The following is a 24,438-nucleotide window of genomic DNA, read 5'->3' on the forward strand; positions in this document are numbered from 1 at the left end:
TTTCTTCCCTGCAGGCCTTACTGAGCACCTACTAGGTGCCCCAGAAACTCTGCAGGCCACGTGACTCAGACTCTGCCCACCGCCCCCCTTCCTGGCGCTCCAACCACAATAACTGCATCGTTCGTTAATTTGTTCATTGGGATTTGCCAAGAGCTGTGAAGGCAAAGTTCTGGATGAGGGTAGTCTGGAGAGAGACTCCCATCTGGTGCCTAAGAGCTCACTCGTGATTCTCTCTACATACTGGGTGGCTGCCCCCTCATCACCAGCCTTTCATACCCATGGCTGAAAAGACTCAGTCTATCCGTCAGAACTGCCCCGTCATCTGCAAAATCAACCTTTGGAGCAGGCAGCTGGTGTAGCAGCGAAGACGCTGCTTGAGATGCTCACATCCATATGGGAGTCCCTGGCTTCGAGTCGTGGCTCTGCTTCTGATCCAGCTTCCTGCAAATGCATACCTTGGGAGATGGTGGCGCAGGAACTTGAGTCCCTGCCACCCATGTGGAAGACACAGAGTAGGTTCAGGCTTCTGGCTTCAGCTTGGCCCAGCCCAGCTGTTGTGGGCACTTGGGGGAGTGAACTAGCAGATGGAAGATCTCCATCATTCATCTCTCGCTCTCTGCTTTAAAATAGATCTGTGAGTCATTATCTTTCTGTGACTGGAGCTTGTGCACAGACCTGGGCAAGGCTGGAAACGCCCGATTCTCTACACAATTCCTCCCACCCGTGTTGGCGGCCGATGCCAGGTGTCTCCTGAGCACGTGACCTGTGCAGGGATACGGGGCACTGTGCTCAGAAGGGCCCCACACTCGGGGCCTTCCCATGCCCTGTGGTCGCCGTCTTGTGTATCTTACAATTGTGCCTTTGAACGTGGAGGACCGCAAGCTTCTATTCTCGGGAGGCTCCGCCTCTCTGTGCCTGCAGATCCATGTGCACCCCAGGCCCCACCTCCAGTCGCCGTTGTGACTGGTGCCCACCTGCCGTGTGGTAGCCCAGGCTGGCAGCACTGGAGCACATGTGGCCAGGGCTCAGGAGGAATGAGCTGCTCACCCAGGTGCCTTTGAGGCATGTCTAATCATGGGTTAGTGGGGGACCCCTGAAAAGAGGTGCTATCTGGCTTCCCTCCACCTGCCCACCCTCAGCTGAGTCCCCACTGGCAGTCCTCAGCCCAAGCTGAGGTTGCAGCCAGGGTTGCAAGTGGCTCTGGGGACACATCAGGTTCCCAGTGCCTGAGAGAGCAATCCCTTGTGACCTGCTCCCTGCCTGGGGCCCCTCCCTCCCAGCTTTCCTGAGTCAGGCTTGCATTTGTCTCTTCCGGGCCAGCTCAAGGCACCCTCCAGGCACGAGCTGCGAAATAGGAATTGTGTAATTTCCGCGATTGTGCATACGAGGGAAGTGCTGTGATACTTGCATTTAAAACTGGCATTGCACAAAATAAAAACGAATGGCAAAATCCATGCTAATAATTTAAAATTTATGTTTTTCTTTACTTAAAACGACATCAAATAGCAAATAAAAAAAACACCATGACAAGTCGAGAGAGAGAGAGAGAGACACCATGCAAGAAAGGAGCTTTTTATTTTACTACTCTGATGACATTTATTTCTTACTCTGAGCACAAGGGGCCCTGTAAATTGTGTCATTCTTCCCAGAACAGCGAAACTGCGGGGGTGGGGGTGCAGACCCCCCAGTGGCTCCTTGCAAAGAGGGCTTGTGGTTTCACCCTTCCCACGACCACCGTGCGTGTGGGGGCTGGGCATAGACCTGCGTTCCCTAGGAGGATAAGAACTGTAGTAGACCAAAATCGACATGGGTGGCCAAGAAGGGGGGGCCGGACCACTCAGCACTCAGCAGGACGATGCCTCCCGGGGCCTCTAGAACAGGCAAGCGAGAGCAGCCCTCCCAGCATAGGCTGCAGGTTTGGACCGCAGAAGAACCCATGGGCTCCATGCGCCCTTCATGGTTCAGGCAGAGCTGAGCCCTTCTGGGGAGCAGAAGCACCAGGTGCCCCTGCATCCGCAAAGAGCCTTCCAGGTCCTCAGCTCTGGGGTTTGGAGCTGGCCGGGCAGCTCCGATTGGAGCACCCTGCGGGCTGGTGGGGTGCACAGTAACCTAGGCTGCATCGCATCCTCCTGCCCTGTCCCCCAGCACAGCCTTTGGACGTGGTGCAGAGCAGGCCCAGGTGGATCTAGCCATGGCCTGGGAACCAGAGGTTCCTGACCTCGGCTGCACACACTGCCCTTAGCATTTTCTCCAATGCCTCATTGAATCCTAGCCTCCCTCCCAGCCTCGCCCAAAGTGAATTTTCTTAAGATGTCTGTGCTGCCACACAGCACTGCTCAAGCGTATGTGTTCATGCACCCACCCACACACACACCCACACACACACCCACACACACAGGCCAGGGAAGCTCGGTGCTGAGGTTAGATCTGGGGTCTGTGAATTAACAGACCAAATCCCTGCTTTTTCTTGAGAAGTGAGAGTCTCCCTATCTCTGTCTCTTTCTCTCTCTGCCTGTCTGTCTCTGTCTCATGCACACACACACAAATGAGAGAGAAAGCAGTAGTGCAAGGTCATGTGTGGTAGTCATGGAGGCCTTACCAAAGGAGAAAGAAGAGGGTTTGAATGACCAGTGAGGAGTGTCAGGGGTGCTTTTTAGATGGGTGGAAGTTGACCCCATTCTTTATGGGACAGCACTGAGAGTGCTGGGGGTCCTGGTGAAACAGAGACTCAGGTACCTGGGGAGGCAGGTGGCCAAGGGCCCGGCTCCCCAGGGGTCCCCACGATGCTATGCTATGTGCAGTGAGGGCTGTCCCGAGGGACAGGAAGCAGGCTGAGTACACAGTGGACACCTCAGGCTCTCTCCAGTACTGACTTCAGACAGTGAGGGCTGGAGGGAGGCCCGAGCCCACCCCAGATCCCCACCCCAGCCCTTGGGAGGGACAGAAGAGAGCCAGGCAGAATGTACTAGGACCTCCAGGGCACCCCTCCACTTGCTGGCCCTGCTCATTCTAGACAGGGGAGAGAGAGGAGGCACACAGACAGCCCAGGTCGTAGCAGGAGAGCCGGGAAAGGAGCCACTGGCACTGGGGCATCACATCCTAGCTGGGGAGAGGTGCCCGGTACCCTGATGCTGGAGTGGGGTGTGTGGTGGTCAGAGGCCTGTGAGGGTAGACTGGGCAGCACAGAACGGAGGGAGGGGGAGAGGGAGCCTGTCAGTCAGTCTGTCCGTCTCCCCACCGGCCTCAAGCCTCTCCTTCCACAGGGAGTCATGCCGGCCAGGTGAAGCTTCCCGATCAGCTCTATCATCGTATTTATTCTAATTGTATCGTAATCGTCCCCAAGGAGCCCGGTTCAAATGAGCTTGACATTATTAAAATTTTAATGCCCAGTTTTCATAGCTGAATGAATATTTAAAGGGTATGTCCCAGCTTAAGTTATGATGATGAAGAAATTAATGGAATGTCTTGTTTAATGCATGGGTATGTGTTGATGCAAAAAGTGGCAGAGGGCTGGGGAGGGGAAGACTGGCAGAGCCAGAGTGGAAGGGGCCAGCGAAGGAGCTGCCCGCCTGCCACCCCCCCCATGCAGTGGGGAGCAGAGACGGCCCCAGATCCTGGCCAGGACCCCTTGCTCCCCCGAGGGGGGCCCAGGCCGCAAGGGTTGGTGGTGTCCCTGAGAGGACTGAGCCCAGGAGCCTCAGGAGAGCCATTCCTGACCTACCCCTGGCTCACGACCCCTGTCAGGCACCTGCAGGCAGCATCTGGACTGAAAGCCACTGGGCCTCCATGAGGTCACTGAGACATCTCAGAAGAAAAGCCAGCAAGGGGGCTCCCGCACCGCAACCCACGTTCCCACCAGCCACACTCCCCGGGGACCCCACACACTGGCTGAGCGCAACGGCCAGGCCGAGGAACAAGAGATGGCTCCAGAGGGTGCCCAAGGCCAGGGCCAGGGTCCCAGGGCCACAGTTATAAGGAGGCCAAGGAGACGGCGGCTGCCCCCTGCAGTCCTCCACCCTCCTTCCTCTTCTCACCCCTCGCAGACCCCTGCACTGGCCCTCCGACCCCCCCCCCCCGACCTTGCCGCCCACTCCTCCCTCCTTGAGGCGGAAGCAGGGCATGGCCACGCTGTACGAGGGCTGGGCTGCGTACAGGGAAGTGGGGAGACTCTGTGGCCCAGGGAGGGAGGTCTCCCGCCAGGCCCCAGACACCTGTGCAGAGCCTGCTCCAGCTGAGAAATCTCCCCACCTGAGGCTGGCGCTTTATTTCTGCTGAGAATTAAGAAAGCCCAGGGCTGTGTTTTCATCTGCCCTCTGGTCCAGCACCTCTCCCACCAGCCTTGCAAGGTTGTATGGGATGTGAAAATTCTTCCCACGAGATCCACTCCACCAGTTCTACTCCTCCACTCTGCTTGGAACACCCATGGGTGCCCAGCCCATGGCTGAGAGCGGGTGGGGCTGGATGAGACCCCAGATCCTTGCCACTGGGGAGAAGCCATGGATCTGTGTGTGAGCGAGGGGGGCTTGTGCCGTGCATGGACAGGGCCTGTGCACAGCAGGCATACCAGCTCTAAATTGGGGAGCAAGGGACAGAACATCTTACACGCCCAGGCACCAAGGACAGCGACACAGTGGGATGGTGGATTGAGGTAGGGTACCCACCAGAGTGGAGCATTCCTTTTGAAAATGGGACTCATCATATCCCAGACAGCTCTACCACGTCCCCACCCGTCTGTGGGACTCACCGCACAATCTCCTGCCCGAGCCAGGCCTTCCTCCCTGCGTCACCCCTAAGAATGGCCCCAGGAGTGGAGTCCCTGTGTGCCTGGCTCCCTTCCTCATCCACGCACGGGGCCCCGGCTGGGACACAGCTTTGAGGCCCGGCTGAGTCTGGGTCACGCACCTCCGTCTGCCCCTTCCCACCTTTCCAAGAACGTCCACCCCAAGGTCTCTTCCTCTTCTTCCACAAACACCAGTCGCACAGGGTTGGAGCCCCACCCTCACCTCTTCCTTCAGCCTCCATTACTCCCTGAACACTAAGGGCTAAGGCCTCACTCTGTGACTTTGGGGAGACAGGGACTCCCCTCAAAGAATGAACAGAGGGAGGAGCCTGGGGAAGGGGGCCATAGCTTGCAGGCCCAGGGAACAGACTTGGTGTATGTGGGTGTGTGTGGGGGGGGTGTGCTGGAACATAGGGGTGGCAGTGATGCTCTGAGAGAGGTAGTGGGGCCCGATCTGGGGGTGGGGGTGGGACTGCAGAGGCTGTCTTCAATTTGATGGTCCACACTACCCGACCTGTTGGCCATTTTCCCACTGGCTTCCTCCCCGGACCCCTTCTTCCAGAGCAGCCATGGTCTGGTGAGATCAGGCACAGCTTTGCCTGCACTGTGGTGTTGCCGGCACTGCCTCACCCCAGCCTGGGCACCGCCAGCTCCCGCACTTACTCCTCGGCAGAACTGAAAATCACACAAGCAAGACAGCCGGAGAAGTGTGTCCCCAGTGCACAGGGCCACACCGGGACACAGGAATATTGCAGGTTTCTGGGAGGCAAGGAAGGAGGGATAATCCAGAAGGAAAGGCTGGGTGCTGGGTCCCCAGCAGCAGGGGACGGGGAAACCAGGTGTGGCCCAGATCCCTCCTGGAGCCCTCCTCCCACAGCCAGAGGCCCGGTCGGCCCTCGGACCCTTTGCTCAAGGCCTGGGTGGTTTATGGGGAAGTCCCTCATTCTGCTCCCTGAGACTGGAGTTCGTGATGCACAACCCGCTGCTGTGGGAGCTGGCAGGGGCCTGGTGGCCCCCCACCCCCACTGTCTGCTCTGAGGCTGCCTCCTGTCTCCGCCCTTCCTCCCTGTGGCTCTGCCCTTCCCTGGCCTCATCTTCACCTTGCTGAGTCACCCACACCCACACTCCCCCACACAGTGGCCTTGACGCAGCCAAAACTCACTTTGACTCCTAGCCGGGAGGCAGGAGGAGGCTTGTGACCGGCTGGTCCAGCCCCTGTATGGGAGGGAACTGGCAGCAGAAAGCTTCACAGTGCAGGACGGAAGCGCAGAAATAGCCTTGGCAGCCCCGGGCTCCCAGCCTGCGCCTGCCACGGGCGGGCTTCAGAAAGCACACGCTCTTCTCCAAGCCTCGGCTTCTCCATCCCTGAAATGGGGGTGTCTGGCCCTGCCCTGCCCTGCCCTGCCCCCTCCACGGTCTGTGTTTGTGACAGCGGTGCAGGGGCAGGGAGGGGGCGCATAAAGTGCACTCCTGTTGGTGGGACCCCTGTCGCTTTTATTGTTTGATATACTTGGGACCTCCGGGCTGGAGCCCACCCCGCTGCCTGTGGGCGAGGAAGCTGAAGACAGCCTCCCGAGCCCGGGATTCCTGGAGTTCAGAGACCTCTAGTGGCCTGAACATGGCATTGACACAGATGCCTGAGAGGGAGTCAGGCCTCTTCCTAGAGTCCTCCTGGTCTCTGTGTGCGGTCGGAGACCAGCAGCTGTGTCTCCTCCACACGGACCCCCAGGGGACAGTCCTGGCTGTGCTCCCGCAGAGGCCACATCTGCCAAGTGGCATGGGCTGGAGTGCAGTTGAGTGCCACACCCCAGCCCGGGCAGGGGTCTGTCGGCAATGAGAGGTCAGCTCCTCTCAGGGGAGCCAGCTGTCTGAATGATCCAAGGCTGGGTCAAGGGTGCGCTGTGGGGGACACAGGGCCTTGTGGGTGTCCAGGGGCAGCGGCAGGCATTCTATCAACCGGGGATTCTGATTCCCTAGGCTAGTATGGACCGCTAGCTGGGGGAAGAAGAGACACACAGGGTCTCCCAGAAACCATCAGAAGCAAGGGGGCTCTGGGGACTGTGCGGTCTCGGGGAGGTGGCTGAGCCGGGGGGGGGGACTAGTATGTGCGTGGTTGCCCCTTGGTTTGGGCAGGTGTGTCTGTGGGCGTGGCCTGTGGTCCTGTGTACCTGTGCGTGTGGCTGCCGGCTGCTGTAACCGTGTCCCCTGTGCTCTGTTGCAGATGAACCGGCCGATCCAGGTGAAGCCGGCGGACAGCGAGAGCCGAGGAGGTAGTAGCTGCCCGCGCCAGCCCCCTTCACGTGAGGGCCCACTTGTCTCTGCCCCTGCCTCTGCCCCTCCCCCTCCCCCCTTCTCCCTGTGCAGCGACTTCTGCTGCCTCCTCCTGCCCACCAGGGACAGAGGAGTGGCGAGGCGGGCGGGTGGGTGCAGGGGAGGTTGATGGTGACGTTTTGGAGAGATTCCTCGCAAGGGGGAGATGGGTGTCTGCCGGATCGTGGATTCGTGCCTGTCTGAGTAAACAAGTAGCATGGCCTGGGGCGCATACCTGGCCCCTCTGGGACCCCCCAAAGCGGTGCCTGCCTCTGTGTCACTAAGGAAAACCCCACTGTTACAGGAGTTGAGAGGGTGCTGCCAGAGGGAGCAAATCCAAGCAGGCTCCCGAGGGGGTGTGGGACCTGCAAGGTGGGCTGTCCTGGAGACTGGTAGGGAACAGGGAAGGCCCTACCTAACCCCTCTGATGCCAGCCCCAGAATGTGAAGCCTGCCAGGACCCGGCCTGAGGTGTCTGAGCCTCTCCTTAGACAGGTGCAGAGCCCAGTAGAGGACTTGGAAGCCCAGGGCAGGGACAGCTCTGTCCCCGGCTGACAGCTGCCCTCCTGCTGCCTGCCAGGCTGTACCACTCATACTCGCCTCAGTCTCTGGGGTACCCTGGTCTCCCCCTGGGCATAGCCTTGTCTGTAGGCTCCCCTAGCCAGGATCCACACCTGCTATGAGTGCAGAAGGAAGTTCAGGGAGAGGAGATGGCCAAGAATATGCCTGTGGCGCCAGAGCTCGGGCCTTCTCTGCCCACCTGGGCGGGGGGCTTCCCTGCAGTGAACTGCCCGCACAACACAGCACCTGTCTCACCTCGCCTGCAACAGTGCATCGGCAGCCCCCGTTGGCTTTCCCCTTTCACGCCTGCCTCCCTGGGAGGAGGACATTGTTCCCTGCTGAGCAGTCTGTGGGTCAGCTGCAGCTGCCAGGCCTCAGCTCGGCGCTGTGCGCTCAGCCACTTCGGGGCTGCTGGCCAAACTGAGACCCTGATAGGGAGATGATCCTGAGGGGGGCGGCTGGAGGGGGTGAGCTGGCTGTTCCCAAGGGCACCCTGGGGTGGGGTGGGGGGGACAGAGGGAAGGCGGCTGCTGCCTCCAGGGAGACCTGGGCCACCACTCACCCAGGAAGGAGGAGCTGCCTGCAAGAAGTTTAAGAAAATCTGAGCGAGCAGCCCGTTAGGCAGTGGAGACGGTGGCAAGGAGCTGCGGCCTTCCCTGAGACAGTGCTAATCACCACTTATGGCCACCAGGGTGCTCGCCCAGCCTCCCCTGCCCCCAGGCAGGGCTGGAGGACCCAGAGTGAAGGCCCAGGAGCAGGACTGGCCAGCCTGTCCCAGCTGTCCTCTGCCTCTGGGCCAGGAACTCTTGCTTCCCCCACCGCAGCCCCTTACCACCTTGGACTCTGGCCTGGTGCCAGGTCCACCCCCCACCCAACACCCCTGCAGACGCAGAACCCTCTTGCCCCTTGACCTTCCCTGCCCATTAGCTAGCCAGGCACTGAGAAATTTCTCTCTCTCTACCCTCCCTCCTCCCAGAGAGTTCACCAGGAAATGAAGGACAAAGGGTACAATAGGCAAAATCCACTTGCAAACTTGGAGAGTCAGCTGTCCTGGGGTGACGGTGACCACAGGCTGGCTGGGCCCTCCCACAACACACCCTGTGCCCTCCAGCCCAGGCTGCTGCCCTCTGGGCCCCAACAAGGCCTCTGAGGCTCAGGCCCCTTCCTGACCTGGCTTGGGCCAGGGCATAGAGGCACCTCCCCGAGAGTCAAAGTCCAGCTGGTTGAGGGGTTAGTTAGTTAGGTGTCCAGTTAGTTAGTGAAGAACATCTCCCGGAGACCGTCTCCAGCAAGTAGGCCCAGAGGGCCAGGGTCCCGGGACCACCCAGGCACACAGCAACTCACCTGCAGCCCCTGTTCAGGCAGCACGGCCGGGACGCAGTGACAGAGGGAAAGCACTCGTGGGCAGGTAGGTAGCTCGGACAAGAGGTTCCAGAGTAGGGACACCCAGGACAGCGGCAGCCAAAGGCCTTGCAAGAGATAGCACTTGTGGCCTTTGAGGCAGGGAGAACCACATCTGGGAAGAAGTAGGAGTGGCATGGACGAGGCCTCAGAGGGCAGCAGGCAGGTCAGCATCCAGCCCGTTTCCTCCAGAACCTGCGAGGTTGCAAAGCCCTCTGCCGGCGAGGCCTCGGTAAGCTCGGCTGCAAACCCCTCTCTCCCTCCAGTTGCCTGGGATGCCCGAGCTCCGCGGTCCAAGTTGCTAGCTCATCTCCTTTCTCCCATATATCTCCTGCCGCCGACACTCGCCCCGAACCCGATTAATCAGCTCTTTTATTCTTCCTGCAGCAGAAAGGGGGGAAGAGAGCCAAACCTAAACATCTATCTATTAATTGCATATTCAATATTAAACAGCACGATGGCCCTGACTCAGCACTCTCACCAGTCTCTCTCTCTCACTTGCTCTTGTTTAAGAAAGTTGGTTTAAAATAATTTAATAGCCATTAAATATGTCTTCTGGGGAAGGGGATGGGAGGAGGTGAACATTAAATAAAATTAAAGAAATGGGAACGAGGAGAAGTAAGAGGAGGAAGGGATGGGAGTGAGATGGGCAACAGGGGAGGAAGAGAGCAAAGACAGAAGCGAGAGAGGCAGAGGGCAGAGGGGAGAAGGGTCAGAGCTGGACAGGGAGCAAGGCCTTGAAGAAGTGGGGTGAGGGGAAGACCGAGGCAAGTTGGGGGAAGCAGGCAGAGAAGACAAGAAGCGGCCCCAGAGGGAACAAGGAGGTGGCCAGGGAGCCCCTCTCCCCCTCCCAGCTCCAGAACTCTGCTCTTGGGTTCCACAGCTCCCCACAGCCCCCGAGGACATGGGGTACATGTGGCCCTCGGACCCTCAGCTGCCCTCCAGGTGCACCTGAGTGCTAGCAAACAGCACAAGGAAGTAGATTTTCTCCCCCATGGGGAGGCCGCCGCCCAGGGTACAGGCACATCCTGGGTTTCTAGAACACCCCCTGGTCACATCAGCCCACGCACAGTGGAGAGCGAGGTCTGGGGACAGACAGACGTGACTGGAGCGCTGACGGGAGGTTGTTGTGCGACGTGGTGGCTTCTTAACTCCCTGGACTCTGGCCCCTGCAGCCCAGGGCTCCGTGGCCGAGGCTGGAGGCCGCTCTGCTTCTGCTCTGGTGTGAGCTTAGCCCCCTCCCTCTTGGGGGAAGGCAGTCTGCAGCAGAGACACGGGTGTTGGGAATGGGAGAGCGGCTGCCTGGCTGCAGGCTAGGGCAGCCAAGCGCGCGTGCAGACTGGCGGTCCCTCCCTAGCCCGTCCCTGCTGGGAGCCTCGCTGGACCTCCTCTCTTCCCCTGGGCTTAGTCAGAGGAGCATCGCCTGGGAAGGCGGCTCTTTACAGCGCTGACTGAGGGCTGGGGACCTGGACAAATCTGCTTCATCCACACAGGAACCTTGAGGACAGGGTGCTGTTGACCCCACTTAAAGGTACAAACCAAGGCACAGAGGGGCTAGGTAATTTGTTCCAGGGCACACAGCTAGAAATTGGCAGAGCTGGAACTCTAACTCCTGCCTGCCAGCCACCTGGTCTCTGCAGTCTCTGATTCCCAGCATGGGGGACAGTGGGAAGGTACCATAGGTGCATGTGAGGCCTCTGGGTCCATTTATAAGGTGACCAAGAATAGAGAAGCAGGGCACTAGGTGACAGAGGCAGGGTCAGGCTGGACAGGGAGCTCCTGGGCCTGCTCGTGAGACTTGAGAGAACGGCACTGGAGCAGATCAGAGAAGAGAGCGCTCACTGCCCACAGCAAGTGGGGAGGGCTTCCTGGAAGTGGTGGCAATCAGACTCATAGGTACAGACTTGGCAAGCTAGGGAGGACACAAAGTGAAAATGGAGCCTTGATCCTAAGGTCGAGGTCTTGGGCCTGTGTCCATCAGAGCAGGAGCCCCTGACCCTGGTGTAGGGGGAGAGAGGACCCCAGACCAAGAGAGGACTTCACAACCATCCTGTTCCTGAGCAGGAAGAGGGGGAGGGAGGCCCTGCTCCCACCACCAGGAGCCGGGCCCATCAGGCGGGGGAAGACCACAGGAGTGAGCCTCCCCAGGCGCCACCCCTCTGCATGCAGGATCCACTTAATTCCCACACAGCACCCTGGGCAAGCTGTGTTTCAACTTGGATTCACCCCCAAAATAAGCAAGCTGATCCCTTCACCAGGGGAGAGAGGCAGGCCCTGGCCACAGCAGCCGCTGCCTCTGAAGCCCTTACTGCTCCCTAGGGCGTGCGCTTGGCGTCCTTGTCCTCTGCAGGTAGACCCAGCGCTGCCCCCTGGTGCTGATCCACGTTCAAGGTCTGAGTCTGGTCTCCACAGGGGCCCACAGTGTACAGCTTGCAGCCTTGCCTAGACCTAGCGTGGCGGGAGACAGGCCAAGTGTCCACACCACACCACACCAGGTTCCTTTCAGGGAGTTAGGTGTGGAGAGGAGAGGCCCTGAATTGGCCTAGGAACCCACTGGACTCAACTGGATGTCCAAGCAGGTCAGTGGCCAGGCAGGGGGAGCCTGGTGGCTGAGCCTAGGTGCTCTCTTCCTGGCCCCAGAAGGTCCTGTGCCGCCACCAGACTTTTCCCAGCAACCATCACGGTGAGGTGTGGCCAACGTGAGCCTCACACACCTTCTGCCACGAACACCCTCCCCAGTGCAGCTTCCTCCCCACTCCGCTGACAGAGGTAGCAGAGCCACACACACCAAAGGCGGGCAGGAAACCAGCGTCCTCCCCAGGGACAGAGTGGCTGGGGGTGGGCACAGACCCGGCCCCTCAGGTTCACCTCACCAGCACAGTGACAGAAAATACCCAGCAAGATGATGGCTGGGGAGCAAGGGGCCACTTCTTTCCCAGGACTCTCTGTCCCTGTCCCCATCTATGCCATGTGTGCCATGGTCTCTTCTTTCTCCTGAGCCACACGTGAAGCCACACAGAGGCCAAGCCCAGGAGGGCCCTGCGGTGAGCAGCCCCGGCATTAGTACACGGTCTACAAGGACACAGGGGCACCCAGGAGCCCCTCCAGAGGGAGCACGAACAGCATTGTGGGGGGTGCTTCCAGGGCAGGCCACCATGGGCCTCCCAGCCCCAGGGTCCCAGGCCTGGCAGCCACAGGCACATCACAGGGGCCTGGCAAGAGTATTCTCTGCGGCAGAATAGGCTGGGGAGAGGGGCTCTGTGCAGGTGGTCACGGGAAGCTTCCAGAGGATAAAGGAACTCCCAACTGCCTCCAGTCCTGAAGAATGGCCGGGGCGGGACAACCCCATGCCAGCTTCCAGTTCCTCCCCCACTTCTCCAGCTGGGAGCCTGCGTTTCTTCTCTCCGCGGGTCCTGAGACCCGCATGGCATGGCAGGGCAGGGGTCAGGTGGTGAGTCTGTGCGGCGTCTCACGTCCACTTCGAGACCCCCCGGGCGGCCGCCTGCCGAGTCGCTGAGCCAAGGCAGGCTCTGGCCGCCCTTGGCTGCCCCCCGGCCCAGCGCAGCACCGGCACTGGCGTGGCGGCAGAGTCCCGCTGGGCGGGCTAATGAGGTTGGACACTGTGCTTGTGACGCGGCTCCCAGGCCCTCCCCGAGGCCGCGTTCCCCGCCATAAACCGTGGCAGATCCTGTCCGCCCCGCCCTCCACCATCTGTAGCCCCATCGGGTCCTGCGGCTTTTTAAATCCTATTAAGTCCCTCGTTTCTCCTCCGAGCATCATTTTATGTCTAAACAGACACAGACAGCGAGCTGTCGGCGAGGACTTTCAGGGACTATTGCTGACCGGCTGAGGGGTATGGGCCCTGGTAGGGCCAGCTGCACACCTCTGCGAAGGTCCTGGGGCCCAGGGCCTCAACTGCTGCCCTCTGCAGGCTGGGTGCCTCTGGCCCAGACCCCTGCAGCTACTCAGCCAGGACAGCTAGTGTTTAGAGGAAATGCACACGCCTGTGGGTCCCACTTTATGGGAAATTCAATATCCAGAAGTGTCCATTTTCGTCTTAAAAGGCAACAGTTGACTTAGGGAAAAAGTTCTAGGTGGACAGAAAGCCCTGGGGGTGCAGAGGGCCAGAGCCACAGCACCGGAGCCCAACCTGAGGCCCTACTGGGTCATCAGGCACAAAGCACCACTCCTGCTCCCCCACATCCTTTTGGCCAAGTTGGGGCTCCTGATTTGTGCTCTGCCTGGGAGTCCAGGTGAGGCGTGCAGTGACTGGGACCCCAAAACAGCTTCTGAAGGAGAAGGGGTGCACCTTGGAGTAGAAAATGACCCTCCCTCCTCCACCCCCATGATGTCTGGGTTCCCACAGAAGCCCCTGAAAACAACTGTTGGCATGGTCCATGTGCGGGTCTGTGTGTGTGTGTGCGTGCGTGCGTGCAGGTTCCCTGGGGGCGCATCTCCCTGTTGCCCCCACCAGTCCTGCTCCAACACCAGCCTCCCTCCCCACAGCTGGGGAGTGTCTTTGCTCAGGGAGCCAGTCTCCTGTTGGAGACAGCCAACGCCCTGCTGGCCAAGACATGGGGTCGGGTCCCCTAGGCCTAGAGAAGCTCCAGGATCCATGTGCCACCTTCCAATTCCAGGAGTGCGCCTCTCACCAGCCCCTTCAGGAAGGGAGGGAGAGAGAGATCTCCCAGCCACTGGTTCTCTCCTCAAATGCTCACAACAGCCAGGGCTGGGCCACACAGAAGTCGAGAGCTGGGAAGTCCATCCTGGTCTCCCACAGGGTGGCAGGGACCCAAGAGCCTGAGCCATCACCTGCTGCCTCCCAGGATGTGCTTTAGGGAGAACCTGGATCAGAAGCAGAGGCAGGACTGAAACCCAGGGCCTCTAGTAGGAGATAAGTCACCCCAGGCAGCGATGTAACCATTGCGCAAGACTCCTGTCCCCAGCTCCTTCCGATTCTGAACATTCTCGAGAAGCAAAGCTGCTCCACCAAGCGCTCTCAGCTGGAGATGGCAATGCTTTCCTTTGGGCAGTAACCAGCCCCAAGCCCGTGTTCCAGTAGGCCCTCTGTACACCTGCTGCAGACTCACTCAGTGCCAGTATGCAAGGGAAGACCGTGCTGTGGTAAGCTCGAGGTCTGCTAGGTGCTCAGGAGAAGGCTGGGGTTGCTATGGGACCCATGGGCTGTGGGAAGGTTAGGTACCAGGTGTGCAAGGGCTGAAAGATCCTCACGGCCAGGCCAAGATGCCCATCCAGGGCACCGCTTCCCTGATGATCAGGAAGCTGTAACATGCATCTCACTACAATCCCTTGCATTTGTGTTTAAGCATTTCCACCTGTTAGGTTCTGTAGCTCATGGTGCATGCTCCCTTGCGGGGGTGGGGTGTTACTTCTTAATAATCCCTGTTTCTTCCAGTTTATTTTATTTATTTGAAAGGTAAAATGACAGAGAAAAGGAGAGACAGAGATCTTCTATCTGCTGGTTTACTCCCCCAAATGGCCACAATGGCCAGGATTGGGTCAGGCCAAAGCCAGGATTCCACCCAAGTCTCCCATGGGTGGCAGGGACCCAAGCACCTGGGCCATCTTCAGCTGCTTTCCCAGCACATTAGCAGGGAGCTGGATGGAAGCAGAGCAGGCTGGACTGGAAACAGCATCCATATGGGATGCCGATGTCATAGGCTGCAGCTTAGCCTGCTGCACCACAATGCCAGCCCCTCCCAAGTCTCGTTTAAAAAGAAATTTCCTGAATGCAAGCAGCCTCTCTAGTACACAGAACGGGCCTGAAACAGCAGCTTTGCCAAGATAGAAGGTCTTTGGGGCCAGGTAGGAAGTGGCTGGCGGGGAAGGGTCCCAGGGGGCTGTGGAGGCTCCTGGGCAGACACACATTATAAATACATCTGTAACTCCTGCCATAGGTGTGAAAATATAATTAACTGCAAACCTGCTGAATTCAGATGGACTCTGGCTTTCAGCTGGGGGAGGGAGTGTTGATTGATCTGAATTTTGTTTTTGAAGTTTTCTTAATCCATTCGGAAAGTTAAGTGGAGACTTGCAGCTCCCTGACCAATTCCCTCTGGCCCCCGGCTAATTTAGCAAAGGATTGTTCCAGGGGAAATGGGATATTAATCATAGCAAATGGGCTTCTGGATGATATTTAAAAGCTGCCTCGTGCTTGTGTGCCCGGGAATAGGAATGACAGAGAGAGGGGACCACGGCCTCTCGTGTCTCACTGTATCAGCACCGCCACGGCCTCGCATCCCGGGTACTGGGCGAGCCTGGGAGTGGACAATGCCCACTTCCTGGGGAGATGAGAGAGAGGAGATGGTTCCTGGGTGGTCCTTTGGGTCAGGTGGTTCCCAGTGCACCTGTGAGTGAGCCCTGATCTTCCTGGTGTCTGCCACCCCAGTGGGAAGAGCCCAGGGAACACACGGGCATGGAGTGAGGACTGTGGTGGGTGGATGGGGACAGAAGAGAGGCAGCACATGGACAAGAGATGAGAAGGGGCCGCAGCGCCTGGCCTCAGAGGGGAGGAGCTCCAAGAGTAGAGCTTCCCAGGTGGGAAAGAGACCTGACCCAGGGCAAGCTTGGGGGACCCCCAAGAGGCAGGATTAGAAGCACTGACTTCCAGAAGCTACTTTACACAGTTGCATGTAGGCAGAGGGACACCGTCCACAGCTTTTGATGGCGTGAGAGAAGTGGTGTGTGAGGAAGAGTCCAGGGATGCCAGACAGGTGCACAGAGGAGCGAGGTGAGGGACAGGGCTCAGCTTCACAGGTCACTCTGGGTCCACATTCCCTGCTGTCCCACCATGCCACCTTGCCCTCAGAGCTGCATCCTCCATTGCAAAGTGGGCAGTGATCCCCTCAGAGCTGCGGGGGGATGCAGTGGGTGAACTGTGGCCATTGACGTTTTATTTTTTATAGAGTCCACTCCGTGGGAAAAAGAGAGGAGGTGGCAGGAGTGAGGACTCTAACAACGCTTGATCAGCTAACAGGCCAGGTCCACAGTTGTCCTGAGCATATGAACTACTAAAATGAGGCAGAATAAGGAAGGCTTCCTGGAGTTGGTGATGGGTAGGTGTTAGGGCGGGGGACGACAGGTTTACTGGGAGCAAGCATCTGGGCTATGTTATAGGCAAAGGCATAAAACCAGAGACAAGGGCTGTGTTACGGTCAAAGGCATGAAACCAGAGACAAGCAAGGCAAATACGTGGCATCCTTGAGATTCGCAAGTGATGAGAAGAGTTGGCCGGGCCGGGGAGGAGTGTCCACTTTCTGGAATAGGAAGACCGAGTTTCATGGCAACATGGGTCTCATTGCTCCCAGAATCCCATGGTGTGGGCAGCTGCACCCCTACACAGCAGCAGTGTCTGAATCTGGGGAATCCCGTTCCTTCCCATGCTGCAGCCCAAGCTGAACAGGCCTGGCCCAGAGTCCTGTTTGTCCAGTTATGTTCCTTCCTTCCCAGTCTTCCCGATCAGACAAGCCCTGTCTGCTGGAGGGGCCTGCGCCTTCCCCAGCTGGCCCAGAGCCAGGCACATGGGGACTAGTCGAGCCTGTGGCAGCAGTGGCTAGGGCTCCGGAAGAGCCACTGGAGCCCTGATGCGCCCATGAAGTCAGCCAGCACCTCCTGTGTGAGCACCTGCAGCCACCCTGGCTGGCCTAGCTGTATGGCAGAGGAGAGGTGATTTCTCCAGGACCACACTGCCCACATCAGCATTCAGGCCACAGTCCCAGGCAGACCTCCATGGCAGGTCTGCGCCAGGTGCTGGTTCCCAGGGGAAGTCCTCCAGTATCAGTGCCGACCATCAGATCCCCAGAGCATGAGCCTGGCCATGGACTTCAGCTCCTCTTGCCCATCCTCCATGCCTCTGGGGGACAGGGTCTGAGGCTGGAGCTGCCCAGGTGGAGGAGAGCCAGCCTGCATCATCAGGGCCTTGTCCGTCTGGGGCCTCCCAAGGGGAGGGAGCTTTCAGAGGCCTAGAGATGAGCAGGGGCCCAACCCAGAGACACACCAGTGATGCTGACATCCTGGACACCACATCCTGATACCAGGTAACTGGCCTACATGTCTGCAGAGGCTTGAGGCCCATTGCAAGTGGCATTCAAGTGAAGAGGGTCAGTCCCGGCTGCAGGAGAGCTGATGGACCCCCAGAAGATGGTGTACAAAGGGGCAGGACATCTTCAGGTCTCTGCTAAGTGTGGGCCCCAGAGACATCACAGGCAGCAGGGAACAGTGGGCAGCATTGTGGAGCTAGAGCAAGCCTCAGATCGGGGAGCAGAGGCCATGCAAGCTGGAGCAGTTGGGTGCTCCCTGTTGGAGGGAATTTCAGGCTGAGAGCAGATAAGACAAGGAACGTAGCCCCCGCTGGCCTAGAGTCTGTCCAAGGAAAGTGGTTCAAGGAGATTTGAGGGGTCCCAGATGATGATAGGGAGGCCTGGGGCCTATGAAAGAGGATGATGCGGGGCCTGGGAAGACAGCCCCCTGCAGGCAGGAGGGACAGGGAGTCGGCAAAACTGATGAGAGGGGCAAGGACCTCAGGAGTTTGGCTTTAACTTCAGGAGCCCCTTGGTCACTGTAAAATATGAACCCCAGGCTGCGCCTCCCACCTTCAGACCTTACAGCCACCCAACCCAGGACCCAACCACCTTCAGACCTCACCACCCAACCCAGGACCACCCGCCTGCCCTCCATCAGAACCGCAGTGTCAGGTGGTAGATGTTAGTTTCGTGTTTTTCTATGGAGACAGTAGCTTCCAGAGGGCTGACAAAGCTGGCCTGCCGCCGAGCCAGGCTGGACGCTGTGTGCACCACCAGGCCGGTGCCCCACCCTATCTCCTCATGGGAACCTGCTGGAATGCCCAGTCTAAAAGCAGTCCCATAGGAAGGCCCGGGGGTGGGCAGCGGGGCCGGTACCACTGACATTGGCATTCTCCTTGCAGCACATCTTAATAATTTAATGGCTATTAGCGGGGCTGCTGTGGTAGGGGGTATGGGGGGGGGGGCGAAGATTTATAGAGAGAATTCACTCCAGGTTGGGGTTTTGTCTTCCTCTGTTTTCCTGGCATTTATCATGCATGTTTTAATTTGGATCGGAGAGTTGCTACCATCTGGCCATTATCGCAAAGAAATATTCATTTTCGCTGAGTGACACGGGCTCCATTCATCACAGAGCGCGCTGATTGCCCCGTGTGTGTGGGGCTGCACTTTCTCCTTCACTGGAAATGAACCTTGAGCTATGAGCAGGTCCAATTTGCTGGGAGCAGAGGCACAGGGTGGGCAGCTGCCGCTGACCCTCACAGCCGATCCGGCAGGGAGCCCCTGGAGGATCACAGGCTGGGAGTGGGAGCCATGCCCCTCCCCTCCCCGCCCCCCCCCCCATCCCTCCGCCACCTGCACAACTGCCCTTCTCTCATCTCTTCTTGAGGAGGTCCTCACGGGCACCTCAGTCTCACAACCACCCCCCACCTGTCTCCATGTCCAGGGGTGGCCACACCTTGAAAGTGGCAAAGGCAACCCTCTGCCCTCTCCTGGGCATGCATGCATCGATGCTGTCCCCTCAAGGTGAACTTTGCTTAAGCAACTTTTCCTAGCAGAACGTCACTCTAGTGGTGTCATTTCAGGTCAGGCCTCTTGGGGACAGGAGCGCTTCCTTGTTCCGCTCCTGCGACTCATGGTGGCGCCATGAGGGCTGGGCCCGTGGGAAGAGTGTCTGCCTTGGACTAGCTCCTTTTATCCACCCACCACTCACCACAGCATGCCATGGGGGCCATCCATGGTCACGGACCAAGTAGGCGCCTGGATCCCCTCCGTGTTCCCTGTCCTTGGCTGGAGGCTGGGAGCGTAGGCAGTAAGAAGTGAAGATGGACAGGTCCACCATGACGTCACTCACAAGCCAGGTGGAGGGCGATGCTGGCTGGGTCAGAAAGGCGGCATCAGGAAGGAGAGCTCTCCTATACAGAAGTTCCCACCCCCAGGTCTTGGCAGGCGGCCAGGGGCCCACCTGTTTGCAGGGTTCTGTCCTAGAAGCTTCTGAGAAACCCTGAGACTTGTGCCAGACTCTGAGCCTGAGTCCCTGACTGGGCCAACACCCAAGGGACTGAGCTGAGCCCCTGGGAGAGGCTGTGCAAGCCTTGGTGCCCCTTACCCAGCGGGGAAGAAAGCCACAAGAGTCCTCACGTGCAGTCCCAACACCAGCTGCCCTGTCGGCACTGAGGGACGACCCGCAGTGGCACGCCTCACCTGCAGAGAGGAAGGGGATGGACAGTCTGGTTGGGGACCTGGGTGACCCAGTGGAACAACTAGAAGACTGGAAAGACGTCCGATCGAAGCTCCAAGTTGACCTCAGCAGCCTCCTGGCGTGGGCTCGGGCCAGGGCCTCCCTCAGTCACCATGGTTTTTCTGTCTCATACTCTGTGACTTAGGTGTTATGGCTCCATTGTACAACCGAGGCAGCTGAGACCCAGGGTTCACTTTCTGGGGTGGCCAGCTGGTGACGGCGCCCCTTGGGAAGGCGCCCAGGTCCCTGAGGTCCCCAGGTTCTCTGCCTGCCAGCGCGGATGACTTGGTGCAGGAGTTGGAGTTCCTCCAGGGCTGGACAGCAGTGCCATCAGCCAGCACAGGCCAGGATGGGGGCACTGACACTCCGGGGCAGTGGACCTGCCTGCCCGGCCCCAACCCTAGTTTGCTCTCTCCATACTTGTTGAACACAATTAGCTGTCCTCAGCCTCCAGAGCCCTCCTCCCTTCCATCAGTCTGGGGTGGGGTCTCCCAGGGGCGGTGGAACAAGAGACCTTCCTACAAGGGGCGAAGGAAGTGTGGGGGTGCTCAGCCCCCCACGCACACCCCCACCTCCCCTGGAACTCATTCAGTGACACCAGCAGCTCAGAAACATCTGCTCCTCCATCCTGGCCCCACAATTTGAATAAATTACCCCGACGTGGCGTCAGCCTGTTATTAATGGCTCACATTTTTAAGATGCTTTCCTTTAATAACACTGTAGCCTGGTGTTGTGCTTCTCCTGGGCATTTTTCTAGTTCATTCCCTCCCTCCTTTCTGCCCCTGCTCCACCCTTCAGCCCCTGCAGGGCTCAGTCCTGAGCTGTACATCCCTCCCCCGACCCCAACCACCACCACTGCTATGCTCCCTCCTGGGGGACCTGGTTGACTCTGCGGGGCACCAGCCCCCCACCCCTGCACCGTGCAACCTGACCAGTCCTCCCTCCTAGGCCATACATACTGGTCTCCCGCAGAGACTGGTCCCCTAGGACCACGGGCAGGGCCACCACCAAGTTGGCTGCTGCTCTGAAAGGAAGGCCGCAGTGGCAGAGTGGCTAAAGGTGGGTGTCCGGTCCTGTGTTCCCCTCCTCACCCCACAGCCAGTGTTTGGCTGACCTGGTAGCAGCCTCAGGAGCAGACCCACCTCTCCCCTGTGCCATGGCTTGAGGGACACCTAAGCCGCAGCTTATTTCTTTATTCTTTGATGTTCCTGGTTCTGTATTCTGTTGCTGTGTCCCTGCACCCAAGCCCCACGCACCTCCTGCATAAAGCCCTCTCCGGTTACTTCCAACACCCTTGATGGGCCTTTGGGGCTCTTCCAATAGCCCCAGTCACTCCCTGGGCCCTGCCGTCTGTCCCCTCTTTGCCCCCCACCCCAGGCCTGAGAGCTTGCCTTCTCATGGCACCCAGGGGCCTAGCTACCATTTCTGGAACACCCCCAGTCAGACTCACAGCAGCACTTCTGTGTCTGTTGTAGGTTCATGGCTTCCTGTGCTCGTGAGCTTCCTGCAAAGAAAGGATGTGCTCACAGAGAGGGCGCAAGTGGGCCGGGGTGTCAAGGTTGTTAGTTGGGATATAGGACAGAAAATGTTGAGGTTCCAAAAGTATGCTCATGTCTTCCACCTGCTGGAAGAATATAGAGTGTCAGTCTCCCAGCCAGCTCCGAAGGAATCAGGGTAAAATCCAAGTGGGCGGGTTGCTAACCATGAGCCATGGTCCATGGAGCCGGAAGTGGACGAAGGTCCAGGTTTTTCAAAGGTGAACAGGTTGGGCTCCAAAAGTTGGCAGCCTGGCAGTGTTGAAGACAAAGCTTTGGTAAAGTTGCAGAATGACTCTGTCAAGCTGGTGGCTTGCAAGCAGCTGGGGGAGATGACAGAGACTTGGGAACCACTGTGATCTCAGAGTGAGCTGGGGCATGAGGCTGGGTGGCTGGGTAAGTGGGTGTCCCTGGCCAGCGTAGAAGAGCAGGGTGGTACCTGACATGCGGTCTCCTACTGGGGCCATGGGAGCTCAGAGCTGAGTGGGCAGGGTGTGAGGTCCCTTGGAAGGTGGCACTCACTGAGGGGCCAGGGGAGCTTCCTCCCAGTGAGCCTTCCCCTAGTGAGCTGGCCCAGGATGTGTTGTGCAGCCAGCAGGAGCCCAAAGGGCCATGTCTGGAAGGAGAAAGAAAGGACATGGCAGGAGGGGGTGTCCCATCAGGATCCTGAGAGTCCCCAAAAGCCCACCAGTGGCAAGCCTAGGAGAGAGGTCTTGGGGGGACCATTCCATGCCAGAGCCAAGTTGAACTGTTCCTGGGGACCCAGAGGTGACCACGACGCTGGCTCTGGAAGAGAAGTTTGCCATCCTCCCCTCCTGCTCCCGCCAGTTCTGAAGGCTGCGGGAGGCGCGAGCTGTGGCTGCTTCCCATTTGGTCTCATGCTACTGCGGGACTCCGCTTTTTGCTAAGAGCCCCGCCATTATAACATAATTACTGCCGAAAATGACCTTTAAAATATATTTTAAATTCAAAATGTCTTTAAACCCTTCACTGAGCACCATTTTTCAATTTCAACGACTGTTTTCCTTTTTTGGAGGAAGTGAGGGGTGGGGAGTGGAGGAAGGAGTCCTCCGCCTGGATTTCAAATGCTAATCGCTCCCGGTTGCAGAGCTGCCTTGCAGGGGGCTCCAGAGAGTAGGAGGCGAGAACGCAGCTCCGTCGGAGCAGGGCTGCCGTTGCCCCGCCCCCATTGTCTGGGGGACTCAGGAGGCTCCGGAGGCTAGGCACGCAACGGACGGGCACAGCCGTGCCTCTGCCACCAGCCTCCAGCTGAGCCTGCCCTCCGGGGCTCAAATGAGAGCTGGAGGGAGTGCTGAAGACCACGACAACGGAACGGCTTTTCCTTTCTGCCCTCCGTTCTCTACCTGTTCAGCTTTCTCCAAGGACCCCCCCCCCAATACCCGCATGAGGAGCCTCTCCCTCCCCCTGCTCCCAACTCCTCCAGCTTTGCCCTGGCCTGGCTGGGGTGCCCTCTCCCTCAGACAGCCTTGTGCCGTTTGTGGCTCAGACAGCTCACAGGAAAAGGGACCAGGAGGCAAGGCTGGTCCTCCCCAGAGCTCACACCACTGGCAATGCCTCTGAGCTTCACAGCCCCCCTCCTCCAGGAGCCACCCCAAACTCCTTCATCTGCAGTCCCAGTCACTCCCCTCCAGGAAAGCCTGCAGCCCGGGTGTCACCTCCGCACCTTCAGACGTGGCACTCACTGACTCCTGTCCCCCTCACAGGCATCCTCACCTCAGTCTTCCTTTGGGCCCCTTGTCAGAGGAGGTTTCCGGGGGCTGTGAGCCTGTCACTGCCACAGTGCTCTGGAGACAGAAGTGGTGGGAAGCCTTTTGGATCCTTAAAGGAGGTGCTTTAGGGGCTACAGTCCTGTGGGTCTACACCGTAGGAGGTTTGCTCTGCCCAGGGACTTAGCCAGGGAAAAGGGGGCAGAGGCTCTGAGGAGGGAGGCACCCTAAGAGGTAGCCTCATCTGTCCCCACCGTGATGGGGGCCGGTGGGCATCAGACACTTGTAGTGTGTTCTGGGGACTTTGCCTAAGTGGCTCAAATTCCCCTAAGCATCCAACTTGCTCTCTGAAAGCCAACATACATCCCAATGCCAAACCAAGGTGATGGGAGTGCTGTGTGGCTCTTGGTGTCACCTGAGCTTGGAGATTGCCCGGAGTTGGGGTGACCTCTGCCTCCCCTCCTGTGGTGCACCTCCTGTGCTGGCCCAGGCTCAGAGCAGGCGGGAGGTGTGGGCAGCATTGGTGAGAACAGCGGTCGAGGGAGAAAGGGCTGGTGGGAGGCACATGATGATGCTGGAGACTTCTGGGCTCCAGGACACGGCAACAAGAGGCCCGTGGCTTCCGTGCTGTGTCCTCAATATTGCAGCTCCAACATCAATTAAAGGCCGGTGACTTACGTCATTTATAACCATGATGCGGCCACTCAAGGACCCGTTAGCAGAGTTGGCGCCTTTCTGCTCCTAGCCAGTCCTAGCAGGGTGGGGGCTCTGAGGGTGCATGGAATGGGAGGAGGGGCAGCAGGGAGCAGGAGCCCCTGTCCCCCAGAGGAAGGCTGAGTTCTGGGGGACCCACCTGGCCCCACACCTGCCATGTATGCAGCAGTCCCCGGCAGTCACAGTGTGGGGGTGGGGGCAGGTGGCTGTCCTCAGGGCTCTGCAGGTGTCTTGGGCAGGAGTGTTCCTGCTGGTGGGGGCAGACCTTGGCCTGGAGGTGCCGACCCTGGCACTGGGAGACCATAGCAAACCCTGCCCCTCCCATCTCTGCCTTCTTGTGGTGTAGGTCCAGTAGGGGATGGAAAGAAGGGACCAGGCAGCGATGGGGTCCCCTTTCTGGCTGGGGCATGGAACCCCCTGGAATCACAGGTTGGAGTCCTTATCCTCGTCAGCCCTCTCCTGCTGTCCTCCTTAGAGCCTCCTGTCTCCCTGACCAGGACTGCTCCTGCCTCTACCTGCACCCCACACCCCATTCTCCACACATGGTCCCATCAGCACCTTCTATCATCCTTCCTCAGAGAGAGATCCAAGGGTTTTGTTGCCACAATTGCTCCCTGAATTCCTTGCTTTAGCTCCCTGGCCTCGTGGCTTTTCTGTGAGTGTCCCTGCTCCAGCCCTTGCACTAGCTGTTCTCTGACAGGCACTGCTCTCCTAGATGCTGTCTCAGACTCTGTGTCCCTCTTACTGAGGTCTCTCCTGACTGCCAACCTAACACTCCATTAGTTTTATTTCTACCCTGTTTGATTTCATTCATGGCGCATGCTACCATCCTGTTCTTCTCTCAATCATCATTCCACCTCTCCCCATTGAGAGATGAGCTCCAAGCAGGCAGGGTCCCTCTTTGTTCCTTGCTAGGTGCCTGGCCCGGAGCCAGCACTTGGGAAGTGAATGGCTGAGTGCAACTCCTTCCCCATGGGCAGTGCTGTGGGAAAATACCAGGGTGTGGGAACTAAAGCAACAAGCAACCAGCAAATGTCCACAGCAGCTGGGTTGCCACAGATCCAGCCCTGGCCAGTGCCAGGGGTCAGAGGTGAAACGGGAAGCCTTCACCTTCAACAACAAGGGGAGAC

At 58.7% G+C, this 24,438-nt stretch overlaps 1 protein-coding gene across 50 annotated transcripts in view; it reads left to right on the forward strand.

Moving 5' to 3' along the window:
* The window catches only part of CELF4 (CUGBP Elav-like family member 4), a 271,068-nt gene that overhangs the window by 200,366 nt on the left and 46,264 nt on the right, over window positions 1-24,438 (forward strand). For 27 of the 50 annotated variants that reach the window (XM_017344137.4, XM_017344128.4, XM_008261239.5 and 24 more), the window contains exon 3: window positions 7,002-7,080. In XM_017344137.4, the coding sequence (XP_017199626.1) occupies window positions 7,002-7,080 (79 nt within the window). The remainder of the gene's footprint in view (window positions 1-7,001; window positions 7,081-24,438) is intronic. The other 23 variants (XM_070049909.2, XM_051851275.3, XM_051851281.3 and 20 more) reach the window with 1 other exon arrangement.

Source organism: Oryctolagus cuniculus, chromosome 10, assembly GCF_051225735.1.
Source record: "Oryctolagus cuniculus isolate XC-2025 breed Fujian yellow rabbit chromosome 10, ASM5122573v1, whole genome shotgun sequence".
In the NCBI taxonomy this organism is placed as follows: Eukaryota; Metazoa; Chordata; class Mammalia; order Lagomorpha; family Leporidae; genus Oryctolagus; species Oryctolagus cuniculus.